The following is a 15,222-nucleotide window of genomic DNA, read 5'->3' on the forward strand; positions in this document are numbered from 1 at the left end:
CCACTCACTGCCTCACTCTTAACCTTCCATCAACCCTTCTCCACCTCTCTGGCACCCCAGGAGTTGTATTAATAATTTTACTGGCAGGGGGGAACAAACCAGGGTCCTCTGTGCTGCAATTTAGAGCTTTAATGGCAGCCAGCGAATGAATGTGTGCCAGGGGGAATCCCACAGGTTGGTCCACGGGGGTGAGGTCAGCAGGCGTAGCTGCAATAACCTCCCACCACTCACTTTATTGGCCTCCTCCGATTGGGTTTTTATTAAATCTCAAGCACATGCAATTGTTCCTGCTTGGTGGAAGTAACTTAAAAGCCTCAGTCTCCCTGAAACATGACAAAGATTCTGCTCAGCGCACTCATAAAAGACAATTACAAAGATTATATGACAATATCATTTGCAGCTTTTTAATCAGTTTCACGGGACGAAGTGTTTCTTGGGAATGACAGCATATTAAATAAAGGCTGGATGAGACATGAATAGAAAACTTAAAAAGCGAGGAAGGCACTGTTCTGTGAACAATAGGAAGTTTAATAATACACTCAGTGCAGTGGAGATTTTCAAAAAATTGATTTTCTTTATATTTGGTGTCAAACTTTTCTCCTGAGACTTATTTAAGTGTTAAGAAGCATTTGACAGCATTTGCTTATGTTTACTGATCATCGACACAAACAACTTAAAGGCTGCCAGTTTGTTAATGTGACATTTAAAGATGTGAAGAACTCTGAATGTCTCCCTGACTGTAAGACTGAGTGAAAACAGGAAACGATGATAATGAGTTTACATGAATAAACAAAGATATTTACACACAACATTGTTTTCACCAGCTGTTACACGACAAACACATTTAATCTTTGTTCATGATACAGTACCCTTATGTCTCCAAGCCCTTGGAAATGTATAGTTTGGCATAAAGAGAAGGAGTGTGTCTAATCGGGTTAAAAAAAATTTGCATTCGTCTGAAACTCCAGCACTGAACACAGCAACATGATTAAGATAAAAAAACACTCCCAAAATGTTATTAAAATCAAAAGCAATGTTAAAAAAACTCCAACACTGATTAAAAATGGACAAACTTTGGTAGAATGACGGAGAGAGCACCCTGTGAAAAACCACGTCACGCAAACTAAAGCTCTGCGTTCCCGGACATCATGGATCCCTCTGGAGCGTGACATTTAACTCAACGCAGCGTGAGGCGTCTTTTTAGCCTGCCTGATCCACTCCCGAAAATACTTCACCTCTAACGCCCGGGCGGCGCGGACCGAAGGTGGGTCGTGGTCGTTGCTGTAGCGGAGGTCCAAGTGATGGGCTCCATCAGGAATCAGAATTGAAACCAGGGAATCTGTTATGTTGTAAGTCACTCCACCAGCCGACCACGGGTCCAGTCCTCCGTTACTGAAATACAACAGCAGAGACAGTGTGCGCTGAAAACACACGCGCAGACGTAGAACGTATTATATGTTATGTTAAATGTCTGACTGCCAGATGTTTTTATAGCTTGACAAAAGCTGCTGATTGGTGTTCAACCTCATATGACCACCTCAGCGTTTCTGACTGAGCTACATCAGCTCTTTCATTAAAGTTTTACATTCGTCTGTCCACCTCCTGTTGCTGCCCAGGTGGGTACTCTTACTCTGTCTGCAATAAAAGCCGGTGAGAGTCTGCACGAGACAAGCCCAGAAAACACAGGGAACCTTCTGCCTCAGTCTGCACGTTTACCTGAAGATGATGTTGCTGTGAGAGGCGATGTCCTTCCCCCCGTAGACGGTGCTCGCCCAGTCGGCTCGCGGCCTGACACCGAACATGGCGTTACAGCCATCAGAGAAGGCCTGGAAGTTCCACTCCTCGGGTTCAAACATGTCCTGGACGCCATCTGTGCACATGGGCATCACCATCTCTGTGCAGGCCTGGGGATGAGGGATTGAACACGCATTCAGTGTGACAGGAAAAGCTGCCCACCGACACATCTGTGCAGCGATTTATTCAGCGTGACAACACTGATCCTGGCGCTCTGTGTTCGCGCACCTGGTAATACCAGCCGAGGAATCCGAGGCTGCCGGTCGCTGTCTGAGATGTGTTGAGACAGGGAAGGCTTCCGGTGTAATTGTAGTAGACCTTCGCTGCTTGGGAGACACCGTGCAGCAGCTGGTAGTCTGACACGGTGGAATCGAAAGCAAGATACTTGCACACCACCTTGAAAACACAACAACAAGCAAAACAAAAAAGAATTAACAAGAAGTTTGTGATATTACAGTTTAGTTATTAAAAGCTTTGCGCACTTTCTTTTTAAATAACAATTAAAAGACTCATTTAAATCTCTCATTCTCTCATAGCATCGGTGTTGTTTACAAGGCTGAAGATTGTTTCCTTGTGGCCCGTAAAGTGTTTTTCCACATAAAAAGTGGTGGCGCCTGATTTGCATATGAAATTCCCTGGAATCAACCTGAATTTATCGCTCTAAACTTGGCACGAGGGGGAAAAAACGTCCATTTACTTAAAGCCCGAGATCTCAGTGATTAAATTTAGAGGTTTTGCTCTACTTACAACGGTTTTGTTTGACCATGGTTGATTTCTCAGATTTAATAGCGTGCACGATAAATATTTGAGTTTGAGCTTTTGTTTCATTTCGCTGCGTGTTGTTATGGTTGCGGCGGCAGAGTTGGCCGTGGCTGTTGTTCTGCCTCTTTGTGAGGCACAGAAACTGGGCTTTCTTGTTTGGAGGTTGGAGGGAAGCTGCGCTAGTGTGGAGTCTGTTACTAAGGCTTTTGTCTGCGGGCTGGGGAGGAGTTGGTGGTCGATGGATGAGGAGGGCCACAGACATGTCCAACCAAAGATTTATACCGTGAAAAAAAACACTGCAATTGCTCCAAAGCATCTTCTCCTTACTTTTCAGATAGGATTAGGCTTATACATTCATCTCTGCCAACAGATTTCCCTCCTCTAAGCCCTCAATACCCCGTTCTCACACTCACTCAGATAATCACATTAGCTTTGTCATTAAAAAAGCTCCTCTTTGCACCCACTGCCTAAACCGCTTAAACCACCCATAGGGGTCGCATACATTAAAGGAAAGGAGCCAAAAAACTCAAAATGACCATTTAGTGTTTATTCCACCATACATGCTGCTCCTGGATCTATTCAGCATCTAAATGATAAACAAATAAGTACAGAAAAAATGTATCACACTAGCAACAGCTTAGCGTGGGGCTGCTGCGTGGGGCTGCTGCGTGGGGCGCTCGGAGGGGTGTAGAAGCACCAAACAGAGAGTCGGGGTCAATAGCAGAGCTTGGTTTATGCACGTGATGTGCCAAGGTGACGGGTCGAATACACTGCGCCCAAGTCAATCAGCCTCCGCACTGTTACAAGCTCTGTCACGTCAAAACAAAGGAAGTTTTGTGATGCTGAAAACAGGAAAGAGTGTTTTCAAAAACAGTTTTTTTTTGTTGCATTAGCCTCATGAAATGATTGCAGCTTTTCATTTTCACTTTTAACAAATGACGCTTTTTTTCTTTCCACATCGAGTGCCCAGTGAAGTATTTGTTACAGTCTCATTCAAATGAGAGCGGTGAACCTTTCTTTTAATGGCCGCATGAGCCGCTCTGGGCAAATGTCCTCTTTCTGTGGTGCCATGTGAGCGTCCTAAGAGGAACACCTCAGAGATCTGACGGAGTGTGCGAATGAATGGACCGCTGGTATGAGAGAAGAAAAGAATAGTGGCTTACTTGTAGCTGCTCATCCAAAGAATACTTAAAATCCAAAAGAAACTAGATCCTTATGAATATTAATGAAGTTAATTGACAGCTGTTGTAAACAAAAGCTTGGAAAACCACAACAAACACTTGTAACACAATCGGCTGAATCCCACATTCATTTCAATTAGGGACAGGCTGTCAGGCCAAATCAGGCGCTTAACCAAAGACAAACAAAGCGAGTTTGAGTGTGAACCTTTGACGCTGAATCATTTGAAGTTCGGCTACACCTTCAAATTTGACCTTAGATACAGTATTTCACCGGTGGCTGTCTGTACCTGGATGGGCCAGCGAGGAAGAGGCTGGAGAAAGTTGGCTTCGTAGGGGTAGTCCACCATGGCCAGGTTCACCCAGGTCTCCTGAAGCCAGTTCTTGAAGGTGACGGCATCGTTCTTGTTTTTAAGAGGGGTGCATAAGCTGAATTCATCCGACAGCCACTGAAGACCGGACGCTTGTCAAAAGACAGCAAAAAATACATTAAATGCCCTCATTATCAGACACGTGTACTCTCTACATCTACTCCAACACAGGGTACTAACATCAGAGAGCAACACCGTCATTTCATCCCAGACTAATTATTTTGGTTATAAATGGTTATTTTGGTAGTATTTGATGGCTTCAGCTTGCATGAGTCTTTACAGGAGTGACAGAAAAACCTCATGATAGCTTTAATCCATAATTTTATTATGGATAAAGTAGCAGGATGCTCAAGCTTAAGGGTAAAGGACCAAATACTCATTCGAAAAAACACAGAATATGTTCAGTATCATGTTTCATCTTTTCAGAAAAGTGTGGCCCTCATGAAAAAACACAGACCTGAGAGCTGGTGGACCAGAAGAGAGCTCTGATTGGAGCAGATCTCCGGCTCTTTAAACGGCCCTGCCTCTGACACGTGTCGTACGGTGGACCCCGTAAAGGCTGTCAAACAGCACTGCACGTTTTAGCAGCAGCTGTCTGGTTTCAGGCTTTACTGAACACTTCATCAAACTCACATTTGGAACATATGGACAAATATGTAGAAATTCCTCGAATCGAGGAGCCTTCCCCCCATAGAGGATTAAACTTGAAGTATGAGATGAAACATGGTTCATTTAATATTTTGAATTATTCAAATGAGTCATATTTCCTGGAATACGACAGATAAGATAAATGGACCCATCCTGGCAGTGGGACTTACCAGTGGAGGAGACATTTTTAATTGCCTTCCACGACTTCCTGATGTTCGCGTCACAGTTGAAGCCACTTTTGGCAAAGTCCTGTGTTACTATTTTGTAGAAGTCTCCACATGGCACCATACCAGGGAACTGCCATATTGGTGCGGAGGATGCCAGAGCTCTGAAACACAACGAGAAGCAAATCCACAGATATCCACTTTTTGCTCAACATGGCACAAGCTGCACAGAATGCAACTCCACAGCCGCGCTGAAATCTCACCCGACAACCACGCTGGGGTATTTCATCCTGAACCAGGCGGAGAGCATGCCTCCATAGGAGCCTCCGACAGCGATGACAGGGCTGCGCTGAGCTCCGGGTACAGCGGCCTTCAGGCTCTGAATCAGCACTGCAAAATCAGCCAGGGCCTGCTCTGAGGTCAGGTAGTTCAGGTGTTTGCTGTCCTGCAAGACAAATATTATTGGAAAAATTAACTGTCTGTAAAATGATTTACAGGAAATTTCATCACTGACATCTTCACTCACGCTGTAAGAGTCTTGTCCAAAAGGCAGCGACTCTCCATAGTAACGATGCTCTGCGAAAACCAGCATGGCGCCCAACTCCTCCGCTACTTCCCACATGAAGCCCTCCAGAGAAAACGAGGACAGGTGCTGAGTTAGTCTGAGGATTACGAGCAGCGGAAACACAAGCTGACAGATGGGATATTTACAGTATTGTTGCAGAACCAGGTGATGTCGCCCTCGTTGCCGGTGTAGAACAGAATGGGTCCTCCGGGCTGCTGCCAGTGTTTGTCAGCCACCAGGTACCTCTGTTTGAAGGTGCCATCCTCCAGGAATCCAAAATGATCAATCTGCAACACACAAAAGGAGATTAAATGTATGCACACACACACATCATTATAAACATCATAACAGCTCTCTGTGACCTGAACTGAGGCAGAAAGCTCGGTGCAACAGGTCCAACAAAGTCATTCATGACAGTAAACTCTTCTGCGTTCGTCAAACCTTTTGACACACAAACACTCATTTCCTGATGTTAAACTCAGCGTGAGATGACGCAGTCCACATCAGCTGCTCTGACACCTCCTCCTGCGCCCAAAGCAGCGTTGTGAAATGACACTCCCGAGGTTGGATTCTCGGGTAATTAGCCCCAATTTGTATTAAAAAACGTTGGAGGCATTTTAAAGGATGCCACATTAGTTCCACTTTAGACGAGCTCTGATCCTTTCATCAGACCTCGGGGACTCTGGGGGTATCTTCCCCTTTCAGCCATATTTCCTGTAGTCTTTATGAAACAAAAAGCAGAAAGAAACCAACAACTTCACAGAGAAGACAACCCCATGAGGCTTCGCAGTTGTCCAGCCCTTGAAACAGTCCCAACACTTCATACAAAATGTTTTTGTTTTGTTTTCCCCCCTCCTCGCCCACTTCCCTCCTCAGTGGATACAAAGGAGGCAGCAATTTTATGAGCCAATGACAGCAAAAAGATTCTGGGGCCACAATGTGTTCATTCAAGCCTCGACTCCTTAGCGCTTGGCAGTGCTTTTAAGCGCGAGGGGACCATGAGACAGTTTAAAGGAAAAGTTCAGCAGTTCGGCAGCAAAGTAGGCTTCAGTGGTTTTGAGGATCCCAAGTGCGATGTTAGAGTGTTGTGAACAAAGCATTTAAGGTGCTTTATATCCCTCGAAAAGAAAAATAACTTGTTTAAATGGTGTGTTATTGGTTACCTTTGCTTCACAGCAGGATTTTTAAAAGGCACGAGACTGATTTTGGGATGGAAACTCATCAGTTCTTGAAAAACAAAGCGAACAAAACTCGTCCTTCACTCCATGATCAGTAAACCAAAACTAATTATACATTTATATAAGTCTGAATACATGAAGTGCTTCCCCAAAATACCCCTGGTGAGCACTGTATCGCTTGCACCCACTCAGCATGCAAATCACAAAACCTTCCAGATGGGTTTCATAACTGATCCACACCCTGACCAGTAGTGCCACCGTGTGGTGACTGCAGGCGGCGCTCCAGCACTTCATCTCACTTAACATTCAGTTCACGTGCAGCACAACTACTGAACCAGTACTTTAACTATTCCACAAGATAAGAGACTGCATCGGTTACAGTCCAGCAAATGGAGACATGAGAGGCGAAGCTCCGGTAAAGCACAACAGTTCATTTGGAGGATGCTTTAAGACACTTCCATTTATTGTCTGGAGGCGAAACGCAGTGGAGAGGATTTCCTCTGGACAACTGCTGGATCGCTTGGAGCTCTCCTCACGGCAGCCTGTCCCGCAGAGAGCAGAAAAAGGCTGCGTGATTGATGACTCCTGTGCAGAAACAGCACACTCGCTCCTGCTACTGAGACGAGGATAACAGGGATTTTATTTGTTGTGCTTGTTGAGAAGAAGCAAACAGTTTCTCACTGATTTGTCCCCCCAAAAACACATCAGACAAGACAATGGGCATCAGGAGGAAGGAAACGGCCTTTATCTTCTTGTCAGCGCGGCTGATTAGGCAGGATGCCGTGGGCTGGACCAGGTGTGGAGCATTGTCCTCTAATCCAAATATTGTCAAGTGCACGCACACTGTTAACAGCATTAAATCTCACACTGAGACTGCAACAAACTTTTGACTGATCTGCCTTTTGTTCGCTACATTAATCGATTAAATGTTCAGTCTGGAAAACATCAGAGTCTTTGCGTGACGTAAATGTCTGGTTTTATCTTCTCAACGGTCCAAAATACAAGATGCAGAAAAGCAGCAAATCATCCCATTTGAGGATTTGGAACAATCAAAATATTAAACACTTTAACTTGAAAAATGACTTAAATGATTCAACACCTCAATGTTTCTGTTCTTTTGTACTGGATTGTCTTTTTCTAATGTAATCACAGACCTTGGAAGGTGCTCGCAAAACCTCCAAATGTCTCAGTTAGCCGGGAAACGAGCTTAAATATTCAACAGATTAAAAAAACAGTAAGACACTACAGAGTAAAGAAAAAGCAGGTTACAGTCTACTGAACGTCAGGGTTTAGTTTTCAGTGATCCTGACATTTTAGACCTTTGCACTGTCAGTTTATGGAGCTCCTGAATGTCTACTGACCTCCTCTAATTGTCTACAGGTTTGCTTTATAATACATAAATGAGCTCACCCTAATTATTATTCTGATTTACACTAAATGTCATCATTTCATCGTGAGTAAACCTGGCTGAGTTTACACCGGCTGCAGGAAGAAGAGGAGAGTAATAAAGCACAAGCTCAGTCTTGTGACTGTGTGAGTGAGGTTCACAGGTCACGACACGACTCTGCACACGATCAACGTGCAACCTGAGTCTCCGTGAAGAAACAGTGCGTGGAAAATGTGGAGAAACACCACTGAGGTGAAGTGTTCACACTGGCTGGGCCCTGGAGACCTTTTTAGGCAGCCAGCCAGGGGGGAGACGTACGGAGGTCCTGTTCAGAGCCAGCTGTGATGGTTCTCGCTTCACTAAGCAAGAGGGAAAACACCTATTGTCTGCAGACACAACACATGAACAGCCTCCACAGAATGAAGTGCGCTGAAGTTTAGAGAAAGAGAAGGTGGTGCAGATATGAGTAAACAGCAAACAATGAGTGTGGTGGCAAGCAGAATATGAGCCAGTCAGCAAAATACGGTGACATCATCACAGAATACAATCTGTAAAATATTAAGCTTTTAAAAAGTCCTTTTGTCATCATAACTCCAGGCACTTCAATCTTACTGTGACAAGATGTTTCAGGTCAAATATGGGCATCACTTTTTTCTTATTTTTGTTTTTATGACGCCTTTAGATCACTAAATTCAGGCACAAAACAAACATTTAAAGTGAAGTGAAAGAGAAAGAAGCGAAAGAGGAAGGAAGCACCGTAAAACTGACGTTTTCAAAGACAAGTGACGAGTTTACAAAATAGTTATAGAGAGATTTTAAACTCACCTTCTGGTCAAAATAGACTGTCTCATAGCTGATGGGGGTCTCTCTGGAGTGAAGCGAGCCACCACGTCTGGTGAAAAGTTGGGATTTGAGGGCGATCACGTGCAAACAGCCGAGACACAACGTTAGGATGCAGGTAGCTGCAGCTCTGCCCCAAACCTCCATCCTGACTCCAGCCTGCTGCTGCTGCTGCCACGGCCAAACGCAGATCACCACAAGCTGCTCTTCAGCAAATGACAGTGAGGTCTCATGATGTCTTTAGACCTGTCCCGTAGAAAAAAAAAGAAAAAAAAAAAGGAAGTGAGACTCGCTGGTCAGCAAATCCAGAGAGGTGTTGTCAGCCAGCGTGTGACCTAAATTTAGCCGCGGTGCAGACGGAGACAGGAAGCCTCAGGTTCGAAGTCTTCAAAACATATTAACTACTTTAATGTCACTGTAGCCGGCTAGCAGTCAGCCGACGGCAGCACTCCTACTGTAAATACACTCGCAAGGGCTGATGGGAGTCTTGTCCATGTGCACGTTGATGTTACGCGCGCAACAAACTAGTGGTCTCTCAGAGCAGGAGTATGCCGGAGAGTAAAGTAAACCGCTTTATTATGTCCTCTGAATGCTATTTTATCCCGCAGGTGGGTCACAGAACAGTGCCTGAGGTCACATGTGTTCATACTGGAACTTTTATTTTTAACAGCATACCGGAAGTGTGTTATGTTGACATTTCTGTTTTGACGCTACTTTGACTCATTTAACGTGGCAGTTCCTTATTGTGACCACTAGATGGCAGAAATGATTTGTAATTCAAAACACTACGGTTAAGTCAGCAACTCGTCAGATTCGTTTGGGTTAAACAATCGGTTTAACAAATAGACCAATAGAGTTTTAATCAATATATAAGTAACTATGTCTATAATTTTGGCTTGCTTTTAAAAAGCAGTCCCTCAGGAGGCTTTTGCCGGTGTACATGCTAACGTTTACGCTAGGTGGAAATGATAGTTGATCCGCCTACACTGCCCTCTTGTGGTCACAGTGAGAAACCACATATTAAATTCGTCATGTTTGCGTTAATCAGACATACTGGCATACTTACGCGTCATCAATCAAATCTCATTATCAGTTACACATCATTAAGTAAATCATTCTGCTTCTTGAAGTATTTGCACTTCCTGTGGAATCTACTGTCTATGTTGAGATGTTAGATGTTAACCTGAGTGTTTTAAATCATGTGCATTTGTTAACCCTTATGAACTGCAACAACAAACCAGTGAAGGAGCATCAATGAACATACTATAGCGTACTTACACTTCCGATATACGATTTCAAAATAAAACTTTCAATTTAAACGGATATGTACTTACTCAAGCTAGCCGCTGGAGGCACTGTATAATGTTTGAATGACCTTTCGTGTAAACACTACAGAAAGTAATTCCACTTATTACGTTTGATAGACACGCGAATGTGGTGGTCACGGTGAAGGAAACGCTACTTGCACAAGTGCTAAAAAGCAAATAGTTTAGACGAGTTAGCAAGAGTAGCGGACTGCAGCCTCCTGCCTGCCTTTAGCTAACTGCCTCCGTTTGTTTGTTTAGACTGGATTCAACGAACGAAAATGTAAACAAGGCAAAGCGCACTGAAAATAAAGTTGTCATAAAAGGCAGACGTATACTTGCGTACTGTGAGCAAAGGATAGTGGCATATACTTAAACTTATAAATGCCCTCAAATAACCCCTCTAACAACAACAAATAGAGACGTACAAAACATCCGGTGACTTTCAAAATAATACTTAAAAACTGACAGTGACCAATAGATGAACATTCGTGTTGTTACACTGATGACCCCACAACCGTCAAGGCAGAGATTGTAGCATACTTACACTTCCCGTAAAGACACACAAATTAAAAGACCAACTCTATCTGGAAAGAATGCGTCCAATTTAGTAATGTGACTTTTGAGCTCTTTTCTCAATTTACAATGCAACGATCAGCCACAAGCAATAATAACATGACAAATACAAGATATTTAGTGTAATTATTTAATGTTATACAGAGTATTTTTTCAGGATTACTTTGTACACATAAAGGAAAAGAAGCACAACATCTCAATAGTGTTGTCCTTTGTATTTCCCATGTTGTGTTGACAAGAAGATGCAAAGGATTAACAATAAGTAACTGCTGATAAATCTAAGGTAAAAGGCAAAACAAAATGCTCGCCAGTTGTACAAAGGGATTACTGAACATAAAAAGTAGAAAAGCAAAGTGCCAAAATGTACTACAAGTCTGTACAACAAAAGACAAAATGTTACAATAAAAATAAGTGTGCAGTATGTGGCATTGTGCAATACAGTACATTACAGTTATGGCAAATATATGAAAGATAAAGTTAGACACTACAAATTATGGCAGAACATGCTGGACAATTAAGAACTTTCACAATAAAAGCATAAGAAGTACAACAAGTCATACGAAAACTACATGAAAATACCCCTTCAAACAAAGGAAAAGTGATACAATTTTATGGCTAGGCAGCAACAACAAAGGCAGAAATATTCACGTCTATGGGTAAAGGAAATAGCTGACCTTAAAAACAAAAGTCAATTGATTAGACTGTTTATAATTTCTACTGATAACAATATCTCAGACCTTCCCAACAGCTTCACACTATATCAATGGACTAACTGCAAGTAGGCTAAAAGAAAAAGATGGCGTCACAGAAAACTGTTTCAACGTAGTGTTTATCCTCGTGTTTCAGTTTATGTTATCTGACATGAAAACATATTTTAGCAGCAAGTAAAAATCTCCTATTGGGAACGAATACTTCACAGTTTGTAATGACAGGTGCAAATAACTACTCAGAAATGAGATTATGAAAGTTAAAACAACTGTACGCATTCCTCAGCGCAGAAGGAATTCGTGGGAAATGAATGATTGTGCAACAGATTTTGGGGGAAGTTTGCAAAATGTTTTGCAACTTGATTCAGACGTGGTAATCTCTCTCTGAACACACTGTATGTAAACATTTTGTTACCATTTGCTGATAACTTCCAATGATCGTGACACTTGTCGTCAGCGATGCGGAATCTGTAACAAAATACCTGGTAGAAAGTTTTCCTCGCGTAATACTGCTGGTGAACACTGATGCTGAATGAAAAATGGATCCTAAAACCCAAACAGAAAAATGCGCCATTTCACCATGAAGACGACAAAATGGAGCCCTACACAGATTCCTGGACGCATCAGGCAGACATACTTTATATCCTGCTGCATTGAGGACAATGTTCTCCATAATGGCAGCATTTTAAAATGCTTCTTCCTGAAAGGCCAAACTAAAGTTCAATAACTCCCTTGTAGAGCTTAAAAAAGTCATGGGACTAGAAATGACGGGGCTAAGAAGTGGCTTTATGCCATCTTAGAGGGACGGAGGCATTGGGGCTCGGCCATGTGCCCTCCACAGTCAATGGCTGCTGAGCTACCGCGGCCAGAGGGCTCAGCTCTCTCTAATTGATGCTGCAGCAGCTCAAGTAGCTGATGGTTTTACCCTCGCCGGGCATCGGGGCAGTGTCATTGTTATCCAGCTTGTTCTGCTTGGCCTCTCGAATGAGTTCGCAGGCCAGGTCGAGGAAAAGTTTCTCAACATTGTCGGACTCTTTGGCCGAGGTCTCCAGATACAGCATGCTCTGAGCCTCGGCGAAGTCTTCAGCCCGCTGTCTGAGCACCTCTCTCTTCTCTGCCAGGTCTATTTTATTACCTGTAAGACATACGGCATTCATCTGTCAGCATATGCAACGAGCGAGAGGGTCGCTTCCTCCGTCCCGATCTGAACAGAGGTGGGTGGGCGTAGACAACAGATGGAGGTGGAGGTGTGTGTGTGTGTGTGTGTGCACGCATGTGTGGGATGGATGGAGGCAAAGTCAGTGTGGGAGCTATTTACTCCAGACAAAAATGGTTTCTTTCCTGACAAGTGACAAGAATTTCACAGAAATCGCACAATAAAATGTGAACAAAGACAAAACGGCTTTGTCTTGTTGCAAATCTATTGAGAAACGGCCTCCCACATCAGCTCTGTAATTCGCATTCATATTGTTCCAGTAAATTTAGCGCATGCTATTATTCCCAGTTTTCTCAGAGGTCCATCAGTTAGTCAAAGAAGTACAGCTTCTTACCGACTAATATAGTCACCACTTGGTTGTTGGCATACTGCTCAATCTCCCTCAGCCACTCTGGAAGGCACCTGAAGGAGTCCTCACAGGTAATGTCATACGTAAGAATGAGGGCGTTGGCACTACGGTAATAACTCTGAGTAATGGAGCGAAACCTCTCCTGTCCAGCTGTGTCCCATATCTGCAGCTGGGAAACACAACATTAGATATTAGAGAACACCGAAGGATCTGCTCTCATATAAAAAAATAACTGGATCTTTCTTTACCTTCACCTTCTCCCCTTTGATTTCCACTGTCTTAATCATGAAGTCTACTCCGATAGTAGCCCCCTGTCCAGGTGGGAAAAGGCCCTGAAATGACAACAGAAACAAATCGTCTGATTCTGCAACACTCTGCAATTCAATAACAATAAACAGACAGTTTCCAAACTCATGAGCTCAGATACAAACCTGAGTGAAGCGCCGGACAAGACATGTCTTCCCAACTCCAGCATTTCCTATCAGAACTATTTTGAACAGGTAGTCATAATCTTCCATGCTCATGCTAAACTGTGAAAAGCAAAGAGAGAGAAGACATAAGCAAAGGCATCAACTCAACAAAGCACCAAAGACAGACAGCGGACGCTGAGGGAGCTGAGGCCAGCGTCCTCTGGAGATCACGGCTGACATTTGGCCTGAGTCGTTTTCACTAACAGCTAAACACGACCGGTTTCTGTGGAAATCTGAGTTCAGATTCAGCTCAAACACACTGACAGCTGGATGATGGGGAGAAACGCCCATTGAGCAACTCCTGACTCAAAGCAAAGGTCTCAGCTTGACAACATGTTTATTAATGCTGGATTTACACTGAGTTTGAACTCTGAACAATACACATGTTTCTAGTTCACTTCTCCACCGGATTTTCCCCGTTTTTGGCATCATGCGCACGGCGGGAGGTTCCTCATACTTCTGCCCGGCGCACTTTCCGGGGCCGTGCATCACTTTTGGGGATAATGGAGACGCGGAGGCTGGAAACACTGTTGAGGTGAATGATCGGCGGAATTAAGCGCAGAGCTTGGCTCACGGATGTTTCTTTTATCGGCGTCCACTCGTGTGAACGCATGCAGACAGGGATGGTGCTCACACAGGCTCAGTATTGTCTGCAGCACCGTTACATCTGCTCCGACAGCAGCTCTGGAAACCAGGCCTGTGCGTGCGTGAAAACTACATATCTAATTATCTTCAAAAAGAGATTAAACTGCTGATTGCAAGACGACATAAATCACTGAATGTCAATCTCGAAACCATATTCTAGGGTTTAATTCAACTCACTTGTCCCTAAATGGAAATTTTCCGTGTCGCATTTCCTTCTTCGCCCCCCTTTTTTTTTAAATCTTGTTTTTAACGCAAAGTAACCTCGCAGCTTTCTGAACACACTTGACCCGAGTTCACGTCACATTTCTTCCTCTAAATGTGTTATTTCCAGCCTCAGTTGACAGCCATTAGGGCGAAGCTAGCAGCAGTAGCAGCTAGCAGCTACCGTGTGACTCTAGCCATTTTGGCACCATCTGCAGATGCAGGAGAGACAAATGTGAAGCAGTGCTGCGCATCGAGCCTGGAAACAGTTTGCACTTACCAAAAACACGGGGGTATCCCCGGATTTACAACCGCTCGGTATGCATAGGTCACCTCATCAAACAGGCAAAGCCGCTGCCGGGCAGGGCTGTGTATCCTCAGCAGCTCAGCAGCAGCCTGTCTGGAAGAGGAGGAGGAGGAGGAGGAAGACCACACTCAATGATGTCATCAGTTCACATGCAGAGAAACTCAGTCCATCTACTAAAGTACTGCACTTCACTGGTACTCTGAGGAGCTGCAAATGAAGTATTTATACTTTGTTTAATGCCGCGCTTTTATTCCACAGATGATCTATTTTTCCCTAGAACTTTACGTATCTCTGCGATCAGGATTGGCTGTGCAATGAGAAATAAACTCACTATTTAACAGCTCCTAACTTGCTGTAGAGCTTAATGAATGTTAGCTGGACCACCGACAATACAGAAAAAACATGAGACAACGGCTTAATGAAAGGTGCAGTTCTGCAACTTGAGCACTTTTTTTGCAGCTTTTGCACATTTATAAAGAGCACAAGGAATAAAGTACATAGACAGTAGTAGTATTATTCCAGAGTAGTACTACTTCCCAACTTTACCGAAGTGCCTCATT

General features: G+C 43.7%; 2 protein-coding genes across 2 annotated transcripts; both read right to left on the reverse strand.

The window, feature by feature from the left end:
* Nucleotides 1-383: 383 nt before the first annotated feature.
* Nucleotides 384-9,384, reverse strand: prcp (prolylcarboxypeptidase (angiotensinase C)). The gene is made up of 9 exons (XM_076734286.1): nucleotides 8,873-9,384; nucleotides 5,629-5,769; nucleotides 5,444-5,545; nucleotides 5,181-5,362; nucleotides 4,924-5,081; nucleotides 4,025-4,197; nucleotides 2,023-2,190; nucleotides 1,717-1,904; nucleotides 384-1,392 (listed from the first exon to the last, which is right to left on the reverse strand). The coding sequence occupies exons 1-9, from the start codon at nucleotides 9,032-9,034 to the stop codon at nucleotides 1,173-1,175; spliced, it is 1,494 nt and encodes a 497-aa protein (XP_076590401.1). The 5' UTR covers nucleotides 9,035-9,384; the 3' UTR covers nucleotides 384-1,172.
* Nucleotides 9,385-10,885: 1,501 nt separating this feature from the next.
* Nucleotides 10,886-14,758, reverse strand: rab30 (RAB30, member RAS oncogene family). The gene is made up of 5 exons (XM_076735555.1): nucleotides 14,636-14,758; nucleotides 13,471-13,569; nucleotides 13,288-13,371; nucleotides 13,025-13,208; nucleotides 10,886-12,609 (listed from the first exon to the last, which is right to left on the reverse strand). The coding sequence occupies exons 2-5, from the start codon at nucleotides 13,561-13,563 to the stop codon at nucleotides 12,359-12,361; spliced, it is 612 nt and encodes a 203-aa protein (XP_076591670.1). The 5' UTR covers nucleotides 13,564-13,569; nucleotides 14,636-14,758; the 3' UTR covers nucleotides 10,886-12,358.
* Between the last annotated feature and the right edge of the window lie 464 nt (nucleotides 14,759-15,222).

This window comes from Chaetodon auriga, chromosome 7, assembly GCF_051107435.1.
Source record: "Chaetodon auriga isolate fChaAug3 chromosome 7, fChaAug3.hap1, whole genome shotgun sequence".
Taxonomy (NCBI): Eukaryota; Metazoa; Chordata; class Actinopteri; order Chaetodontiformes; family Chaetodontidae; genus Chaetodon; species Chaetodon auriga.

Excerpts from the sequence above, each read along its gene's own strand:
- prcp (XM_076734286.1), bottom strand. The coding sequence starts at position 9,034 with ATGGAGGTTTGGGGCAGAGCTGCAGCTACCTGCATCCTAACGTTGTGT. Across the intron at positions 4,198-4,923 it reads TAAAAATGTCTCCTCCACTG|CGTCCGGTCTTCAGTGGCTG; the intron begins GTAAGTCCCACT and ends TCTTTTGACAAG. Across the intron at positions 1,393-1,716 it reads CACAGCAACATCATCTTCAG|TAACGGAGGACTGGACCCGT; the intron begins GTAAACGTGCAG and ends GTTGTATTTCAG.
- rab30 (XM_076735555.1), bottom strand. The coding sequence starts at position 13,563 with ATGAGCATGGAAGATTATGACTACCTGTTCAAAATAGTTCTGATAGGA. Across the intron at positions 13,372-13,470 it reads TTGTCCGGCGCTTCACTCAG|GGCCTTTTCCCACCTGGACA; the intron begins GTTTGTATCTGA and ends TTGTCATTTCAG. Across the intron at positions 12,610-13,024 it reads AGTGGTGACTATATTAGTCG|GTAATAAAATAGACCTGGCA; the intron begins GTAAGAAGCTGT and ends TATGTCTTACAG.